The 10,285-nt window shown below is 40.7% G+C and overlaps 1 protein-coding gene across 1 annotated transcript; it reads left to right on the top strand.

Moving 5' to 3' along the window:
- Positions 1 to 2,911: 2,911 nt before the first annotated feature.
- Positions 2,912 to 5,190, top strand: LOC129476751 (testis-specific chromodomain protein Y 1-like). The gene is given in 3 exon segments (XM_055269610.1): positions 2,912 to 4,686; positions 5,113 to 5,143; positions 5,146 to 5,190. Coding segments are annotated over 3 exon segments (1,671 nt in total). The 5' UTR covers positions 2,912 to 3,091.
- The last annotated feature ends 5,095 nt before the right edge of the window (positions 5,191 to 10,285 follow it).

Below are 10,285 nucleotides of genomic sequence, written 5' to 3'. Positions count from 1 at the left end.
GTCTGACTCAAAGAATATGGAGCTACTATATTCAACGACCAAGAAAGACACTTGCCCCTTAATGGCCCTTTTAACAACAAGAACACAGTGAGTGGCATTCAGGAACTCAAGAATCTGGACCCTATTGCAGCAGATCAGCAGGATACAGTGGTCTTCAAGGAGGAGGAAGGGAAGCTCAATAGGGCTTTATCAGATCCCAGGGCAGGACAGTGTGGAATAGAGGACAAGACCCAGATTCTCCCACTATTTTCTCAGATGTCTGGCTCAGTTACTGCTTCCATGGCTGCAGATTCAGCCACCAAAATAGGTAAAGGGGTATTAATGGACCTGTTAGCAGCCAATGGAAAAACAGACATGCCTACATTACTTGCAAGAGTGAAAGCTGGGCAAAGAAATGTTACTGACAATGGCAGAGACCAGCCTTTTATCAAGAAGATGTACTTCACCATAAGGTTAACAGAAAGTGCCAGCACATACAGAGATATTGTAGTGAAGAAAGAGGACGGATTCACCCAGATGTTGCTATAAACTACATTGACATAAAAAAATGTAATGAATATAGAAGTAATTAACGGAATGGTTAATGCTCTGAATAGGGCTGCAGCGGGTGGCAGCAAGCTTGTGCTGTTCAGTGCAGTTGGAAGTGTCCTTTGTTGTGGTCTCGATTTGGGGTACTTTCCGAAGTATTTAAGGAAGTACAGAACCAGAACAAGCCTTGAAAAGGTGAACACCATCAAGAACTTTGTGAATAATCTCAATCAATTTTAAAAGCCTATTTTTGTATCAGTCAGTGGCCCATCCTTTGGAATAGGTGCATCCACACTGCCCCTTTGTGATTTCTTCTGAGCTAATGAAAAGACTTGGATTCAAAACCCTTATATGACATCTGGAGAGAGTCCAGATGGCTGTTGTGTTACTTCAGTTCCTACTTGAACTTTGCATCATCTAGCCTCCTTAATTATTGTGGCCATGAGACATTACTTCATCCTTTGATTGGTCCCAGGCCAAGGTCTCAGGCCAAGTTGTCACTTCACCTCCTTCTTGGTCCAGGGCCAAGTTCCAAGGCTGAGCCTTGTAGCTTCTGCAAATCATCACTTCAGCTCCAGATGAATCCAAGGCCAAGTTTCAGGGCCAAGCTGAATAACGTTTACTCCAAGAACACTAAGCACACTCCTTTATTTCTCTGCCCCTAGAAACTGTAAAGCACAGCCTCATAGTAGGTAAACCACTCACATTCCACCCCCACAGTGAAGAGTTTTTACTTTCACTTATAAAAGTTTTGATTCAACCTTTTTGCATCCATCCTCCTTAATTTTCTTGGCCATGAGACAAAGAACTCTGTGTGATACCTCACAATTAGAGATTTCTAGATTGTAGTGCACTAATGAGTCTGCAATGATTGAAGTCTGGGAATTGAGCTATGGGATGCATCAGCCTTGCAAGACCAACTGACAAACTGTCCCCACACTGTGATACACACCCTTGGGGGCAGTCAACCATATAGTGGTCACCAGCAGAGTCTGAAAAGGGGCAAGGCAGATTTATACAGCCTAGAAACCTGAGGGACACCATCAAGCAACCATACATATGCATTTTGGAAGTTCGAAGGAAGAGACAAAAAATCATGGAGACTATTTAACAAAATACTCAAGAAGAATGCAACAGTTTAAGACAATAAATAAGTACTCAAGAAGCTCAACAGACTCCAAGTAACAAAAACTCAAAGAAACAAACTCAAACTGACCTGGTAATTAAACTGTCTAAAACAAATACAAAGAGAATCTTGAGGATTTTCAAGAGAAGCAGAGGAAGTAGCTAGTCATGTAAAAGGGACCCTAAAAATAGGCAGTGGATTGCTTATCTGAATAACCACTGAAAAGCAGTAGATTTCTTATCTGAAAACTAAGATGACAGAAAGCAGTGGACTAACATATTCCAAGTCATGTCAGAAAAAAACTGTCAAACCTAAACCTTATCATCCACCAAATTGTCCATCAAAGGTGAGGGACAAATTATGATGTTCCCATATAAAAACTGGCACCTTTTACAAGTAGACCACCCTTTAAGAAAAGTCTTATGGAGTACTTCAGGGTAGAATGAACAGACACTCAAAAACAGTATGAACAAACAAAGATTAAGGTAAACATACATACATGAACAAATACATAAGATAAAAAATTTGGCCGAGCGCAGTGGCTCACGCCTGTAATCCCAGCACTTTGCGAGGCCGAGCTGCGCAGATCACGAGGTCAGGAGATCGAGACAATCCTGGTGCACACAGTGAAAACCTGTCTCTACTAAAAATACAAAAAATTTGCCGGGCAAGGTGGCAGGCGCCTGTAGTCTCAGCTACTCAGGAGGCTTGACACAGGAGAATGGCGTGAATCTGGGAGGCAGAGCTTGCAGTGAGCCAAGATCGCACCACTGCACTCCAGCCTGGGTGACAGGGCGAGACTCCATCTCACAAATAATAATAATAACAATAAAATTAACAATGTACACCTCCACAATTTGTTCTCCACATAACTTCAAACACAAATATATTTAATAGAAAAACTACCACCAATTTGTGTTTTTGACATAAAATGAATAAAGGTATAATTTTGAGAACTCAGTAAGTGAAATAATGGAGGTATATTATACTGGAGTAAAGGTTTTGTATGCTACTGAAGGTAAGCTAGTGTAACTTTAAAAATGTGGTAACATTAGAATGTTCCATATAATCGTCATAGCAACGACAATTAAACAAACAAACACAAAACAGTAACAGGCAGGAAGAAGGCTTTCTGCACTACACCAGAGGGTAGGGGCTGTGGATTTAGCTACTCTTACCTGAGGCTACTGAGCCAGCTATCATGTACCACGAGACAAAGCCCAAGCATTCCCACCAGGGAGTAGGTGTGGAGAGGTTCAGGCACATAGCATAGCTGCTATTTCACAGAATTTTCACTACACCAGTGGTGACGAAATAGAAGAGGTTCGTCCTGACGCAGAACCTGGTGAAGAATTAGAGGCAGAAAGAAGTGGCTATGTGGAGACGCAACTGAAACGAAGTTGGCACAGCAACTGCTCCAATCTTGTGTCTTTCCTCATGGCTTCCCAGGAGTTTGAGGTTGAAACTATTGTTGACAAAAGACAAGATAAAAATGGGAATACGGAGTATTTGGTTCGGTGGAAAGGTTACGACAAACAGGATGACACTTGGGAACCAGAGCAGCACCTCACGAACTGTGAAAAATGTATACATGATTTTAATAGACGACAGACTGAAAAACAGAAAAAACTGACACGGACTAGAACCAGTAGAATTTTTTCAAACAATGCCAGAAGAAGAACTTCCAGATCTACAAAAGCGAGCTATTCTACAAACTCTCCTAAAACGCTAGTGGCTGATAAACACCACAGATGCAAAAACAGCAAGTTATTTGCTGCCAGCAAGAACGTTAGGAGAAAGGCAGCTTCAATTGTCTCTGACACAAAGAATATGGAGACAATAAATTCAACTATGAAGATCCTTGCACCTGACAGCCCCTTTAACAACAAGAAAACTGTGAGTGGCTTTCAGAAACGTGAGAAACTGGACCCTATCGCAGCACATCAGCAGGACATGGTGGTCTTCAAGGTGACAGAAGGGAAACTCCTCCAGGACCATTTGTCACATCCTGGTGTAGAACAAACTGGAATAGAGAACGAGACTCAGATACACCCACTAATGTCGCAGATGTCTGGCTCAGTTACTGCTTCCATGGCCACAGGTTCAGCTACCCAAAAAGGTATAGTGGTATTAATAGACCCATTAGCAGCCAGTGGAACAACAGACATGCATACCTCCGTTCCAAGAGTGAAAGGTGGGCAAAGAAATATTACTGATGACAGCAGAGACCACCCTTTTATCAAGAAGATGTACTTCACCATAAGACTAACAGAAAGTGCCAGCACGTACAGAGACATTGTAGTGAAGAAAGAGGATGGATTCACCCAGATAGTGCTATCAACTAGATCGACAGAAAAAAATGCACTGAATACAGAAGTAATTAAAGAAATGGTTAATGCTCTGAAGAGTGCTGCTGTGGATGACAGCAAGCTCGTGCTGTTCAGTGCAACTGGAAGTGTCTTTTGCTGCGGTCTTGATTTTGGGTACTTTGTGAAGCAATTAAGGAACGACAGAAACAGAGCAAGCCTTGAAATGGTGGACACCATCAAGAACTTTGTGAATACTTTTATTCAATTTAAAAAGCCTATTGTTGTATCAGTCAATGGCCCTGCCATTGGACTAGGTGCGTCCATCCTGCCTCTTTGTGATCTCGTGTGGGCTAACGAAAAGGCTTGGTTCCAAACCCCTTATACGACCATTGGACAGAGTCCAGATGGATGTTCTACTATTATGTTTCCAAAACTGATGGGTAAAGCATCTGCCAATGAAATGTTAATTGCTGGGCGAAAGCTGACAGCACGGGAGGCATGTGCCAAAGGCTTGGTCTCTCAGGTATTTTTGACTGGAACTTTCACCCAAGAGGTTATGATTCAAATTAAGGAGCTTGCGTCATGTAACCAAATTGTACTGGAAGAATGTAAGGCCCTTGTTCGCTGTAATATTAAGTTGGAGTTGGAACAGGCCAATGAGAGAGAGTGTGAGGTGCTGAGGAAGATCTGGAGCTCAGCCCAAGGGATAGAATCCATGTTAAAGTATGTTGAAAATAAAATTGATGAGTTTTAATTGTCAGTCTGTCTGCTCAGGACATGAGAACTAAGCTGACCCAAATTCATCATGAGTTGCAAGATGCCCTAAGCCATCTTCATAGCCCAAAACAATTTCACCCATAGCTAAGGCTTGGAAACAGAACTGGAACTGTCCAAGCTAGGTATTTAAATTATCACATCATTCTTAAGCACTGTAGCTTTAAAAGAAATAATAAACCAGCTTCTTTGCCCAAACGTGATTATTTTATGCGCACATAAGCCCAAATATAAGAGCAGACTGTTGGGTACTAGACTCTCCTTGCAAGCTCTAATATGGCTACTACTACATATAAGACCAGAGTTGGGTTTTACTAGATGTTTATGACAGAGAATCCTGTAATCATGTTGATTTTGCTTATTTTTATATCCTAGAATACCTCTACTGCATTGTAAGGCAGCCTTAGCTTCCTTCCCAGAAAGACACAGAACTATCAGAGATGGTGCCCTTGACTTTATAGTGGCACAAACACTTCAGAGACACACAATTATAAATTAAAAGACTTATATTTTAGAATAAATATTTCTGGCACAAAATTCACTGGTGATCATTCTCTTAAACTGAACATATGACTAGAATTTGTGGTGAGATATCGCTTGATTTTCTTTTCCTTTATAAATGTCTAGTACCTACCCAGTTAACAAAAGAAAATTTTCTCTCTCTAAAGTAAAACTTGTTGCACCATATTAGTGAATTATGAAACCATTTTGGTGGAAAATCCAGGTTCTAATATTTGTAATGTGCAGACTTAGGTTACCTTAGAGTATGTTCTAGTTAATAAGTTAAGATTCTGGACACATTATTAAAGGCAGAAATTTCTTTCAAAACAAACACCCCTATACTCTGTATGACCTTTAAAATTATCAGTGTCTCTTTTTATGAGCACACAATTTTCTAGAACACTGTATGTGTTCAGTTACCCAAAAGCCCTATGAATCCTGTCTTGTTGGTTTTTATCGAGGCTCCATTACATAGGCATAATCGAATAATCCACCGGCCACTGGTGATGAATGTCATCTTTGTCACAAGATCTCTAGGGTGTCGCTTCACCAGCCAACAATCTCTGTGGATGATGGCACCTTTGTGCAAGTTTCCCTGGAGCCTGCTTGTCTAATTTCACACACCCATCTTACAGGCTGCACTCAGCTCAAACTATGGGCTTTGCTTTCAATTTGCTATGGATGCGCCAGGCACAGAATGGAGGCAGATGCATGAGTGAGTGTTGGTTGCATCCAGCCACTGCACACAGCTTTGCATGTTATCTGTGATGAGGTAAGGAGGTCAGGTGCTCGTACAGGTGACACCTCCCTGCAAATCTTTAGGTGAATCAGGCATACCACAAGCTTTCGCTTCTGCAGGCACTGACGAATGCAGTGGCCTCCAGAAAAGAAGAAATGCCAGAAAATGCAAAGACCCAAAGACGTTGCCCCAGCCCTGGCTTGGGAAAAGTTTAGATCTGGGGTATCTAAAGGGTCAATGCCCTGCTTTCTTTTTTCTTTCATTTCTTTTTTTTTTTTTTTTTTTCTTATCTATGGGATCACTATGGCTTAAATTAGGGTTTTCAAAGGGCTTGGTCTCTCTTTCTACTGGAGATAAGGATCTTGTCTTTTCTTCACTCTTTCTCTCTTTGACTACTTTTTATTTATTATGACATGCTATAGAAGAAATGTGTTTTGGCCCAGCATCTTTCTGTTGACTGTAGGGCTATTTGTCAGAAGCAGTAAGATTTTGGCTTAGCAGTAACATAACGTCTTTCCATTTAAGAGCAAAAAAAAGGGCTATATATTAGAAAGGCTCCATATATTTACTGATGTATCAGAAAACTTCCCCAGGTCTTATTTCATTTGTTTAAGGTACTGTATTGAAAAAGAAACTTGCACTTTACTGGCACCTCATTCATTGGGCATTTCCTACAGGGGTAGTAAGGAACTTGGAGGGTTGGATGTAAAAACTGGAAAAGCTGATGATGATATGACTAAAAGATTCTCGGCCGGGCGTGGTGGCTCACGCTTGTAATCCCAGCACTTTGGGGGGCCGAGGCGGGCGGATCACGAGGTCAGGAGATCGAGACCATCCTGGCTAACACGGTGAAACCCCGTCTCTACTAAAAATACAAAAAATTAGCCGGGTGTGGTGGCAGGCGCCTGTAGTCCCAGCTACTTGGAGAGGCTGAGGCAGGAGAATGGCGTGAACCCGGGAGGCGGAGCTCGCAGTGAGCCGAGATTGCGCCACTGCACTCCAGCCTGGGTGACAGAGCAAGACTCCGTCTCAAGAAAAAAAAAAAAAAAAAAAAAAAAGATTCTCTACATCAGGAAGATGAGAAAACCTGGGGTAACAAAATTTGGTTTTGATTGTTTCCAGGGAGAATGTTTCTCTGACCTTTGGGAGTTGTTTCTTGTGAGCTTTTCTGATATGACTGCTAAGAAGGCATGAACAATTTTACAATATTTACAAAGATGTGGGTTGTTTCACAGGGCAAAAAGCCTTGCACATAGGAAACATCAAACAATGTGCCTTCAACCCTCAGAAACTATCTAGGTCTTCAATTGTATTGACAAAGAAGAGCTACATAATTGTGGTGGATTATTGGTCAAATTTCTGCAAGCAGAGAAACAGCCTGAAATATCAGGCCACAGAGACAAATTTAAGAATCCTGCACAATCCTGTGGCCCAAGCAAATAATTTTTTTTAAAAGCCCGACTTCTTTTTGTGTGTGTGCTTAAGACATGCCCACAGCTACTCAGAGGAAAAAACAAGACCCCGTATTAAAATGTTGTGTCTTTTGTGCAACCAGAGTGCTTCCAGGAAATAGTCTCTCTCTTTTTTAGGATATGTACATATTGAACTCCAGTGTGTTACAAAGGGTACCTTATATTACTAAACATGCTTCAGACTCCAAGCCAAATTTCTGTAAATTATCATTTTAGCCTCTGGTCCCAGGCCAAGATCCTGGGCCATGCTTTCACTTTAGCTCTTGTGTGGCTCAGGGCCAAGTTCCTGAGCCAAGCTGAGTCATTACATCAGCTATTAATAGTTCCAGGCACAAGGACTCAGAAAAGATGAGTAGCACCTTCTTCAAAACTAGTTAGTATATTTTCTTTCTTCTGAGTCCATAAAAATATCAGACTCTTTCTCAAAGTGGGCAACTGACTGTACTCCACCAGAAGTTAACATATTAAACATTTGCTATCATCTCACCATTTGCATTTATAACTTTTAATTTCCTTGAGATTAAAAAAATCTGTGTGTCACCTAAAAATGAGAGACTGATAGATTGTGGTTCACTGGGGGACAGCAAGGTTTGTTTTTTGGTTCATGGACTTGGAAAGGCTTTAATTAAAAAGGTCAGTAGCGGCTGGGCATGGTGGCTCATGACTGTTATCGCAGCACTTTGGGTGGCTTGCAGGTATATCACAAGGAGATTGAGATCGAGATGATCCTGGCTAACATGGTGAAGCCCCTATGAAGTCTATTAAAAATACAAAAAATTAGCCGCGTGTGGTGGTGGGCACCTGTAGTGACAGCTACTTGGTAGGCTAAGGCAGGAGAATGGCATAAACCCCAGAGATGGAGCTTGCAATTAGCCAAGATCATGCAACTGGACTCCAACTTAAGTGACAGAGTGAGAATCCATTAAAAAAAAAAAGTGAGTAGGAGTGCAGTGCCAAACTATTTACATTCGTATCTGCAGCTTGTCCTCTATTTGCATTCGTATCTTCAGCTTGTTCTCAGTTTTTGTTTGTTTGTTTTTGTTATTTGTTATTTTCTTTTTTTAATTTCTGAAGAGTAAACAAAGCTCTGGTCCAGTGCCAGGTAAAATCTGATAGATTGCCTGCCATTCTTACAAAGCTCAGGAGAAAGGGATGTTTGGAGACACATTGGCAGTCTCCTTTCACACTCTGCTATTGAAAATGTTGCCTCTGTTCCAATTGTTTTCTTTCACAGAGGATCCAGCTGTCACGTAGGACTGAAAGGATATCTGAGTTAATTGAAGATTTCTGGTTAAGACTATACCACGGTTTTTTGTGAAGGCCTCGAAGCTAACTCCAGTTTCTGACAGCCCATCAGAGTGTTGCCACCAGAAATTCCAGGCTTTTCTGTAGCATTTTATTTATTTATTTTTTTTCATTGTGTGGCTAATGTCCCTCCTATTTCTGCTTTGTATGCAATGTTGCGACCTGGAGATATAAGATTACTGGTAAAAGTCAGTCATTAGAAATATAATTCAAAGAGTTGATATTTTGTGATTTTTTTTTTCTTTCGAAAGAGGAAGAATTCAAAATTGTGGTCTAAAAATGTTTATTTGATAAGTGTCTTTTTGTCTGCCGATGATAGAGATTCATGACACTGTAGGGAATGGCATACATTCAAATAAAATTTCTGTTTTTGGCTGGTTATTTCTCTTTAAAAAGCTCAGCACAGCCATATATATCTAAACACTTTCTTTGTAAGACATGTCTTCTTTTTTCTGCAGAGACACATACCGTGGGGACAGTCGATAGCGTGTTAACCTTCCTTTTCTAACTTTTGACAATATAACCCTGGGATTCAGCATTTTCATGGAATATTTTAGATCTTAAAATGCAACCTAGTAAAATGAGTTTTTTTCTCTGTGGGGAAACCTTGTCAGTACTTTGCACAAAACCCTTTGTTTTTTAACTCCTCTCTCTCTCCTATATTTCTCTAACAGTAATAAGACTCTGTGCCCTATCAGTAAAGAGAAAATTTCCACTTTCAATAACCCAAAAGAAGGTGCTTTTGACACACATATTTTAGCTAAGTGCTTTCTTATGAAAGCCAGCCATACAAGCTTTACTTGTCTGGAGGCACACCTTCTTCCTCCAGCCACACTGACATTTAAACTAACAGAGAATTTTATGTTTCAAAGTCAATCAATCTTATTTCCTGCAATTTCAATATTTTTTCCAGGTCATAGCAAGGGAAGCCACAAATAACATTAAAATTCTTGCTCTATACAAGTGTCTTGCTAGAATCCAATGACTATATAATCTTTTTTTTTTTAGCTTCTCAAGTTACTTTGGGTATCTTCTGAGTTGAGTAGGCTTAAGAAATCAACAAAGAGTCACCAGTGGAGAGATAAAGCCTGTGCAGGTAAACATTACTTGTCCTGTTGTCTAGCTCCTCCGGAACTGTGGGTGAAGGTTTAGCTTGCATCCATGGAGGACACCTATGTTAGTCACCAGACTCAGAAAATACAAGAGGAATGCAAAAACAAGAAATATCCTATCTTTTTATTCAGTCAGGGCTACTTCAAAAGTGGGAAAAAGAGAATAGGAGATCTTTTTCGATATGTCTTTAGAAACTTCACAAACTATCTGCAGTGTGCACCTCTCTAGATTACATTCTGAAACACAGAAATTCCATTGACTGTGAGACTCTGAAAAAAGAAAGTGGCTTATTTATGTATTTGTTGCTCAAGGGCATGACAGCCCTACCAGCTCCAGGACTGACAGGCCTAGCTTTCTGAGGGAAGTGTTCCTTTTAGTACTACTCAACAGATAACATCTTTTCTTCAGATGGCAAAGA

Source organism: Symphalangus syndactylus, chromosome Y (genome assembly GCF_028878055.3).
Source record: "Symphalangus syndactylus isolate Jambi chromosome Y, NHGRI_mSymSyn1-v2.1_pri, whole genome shotgun sequence".
Taxonomy (NCBI): Eukaryota; Metazoa; Chordata; class Mammalia; order Primates; family Hylobatidae; genus Symphalangus; species Symphalangus syndactylus.
This window is presented reverse-complemented; position numbering and strand designations above follow the sequence as displayed.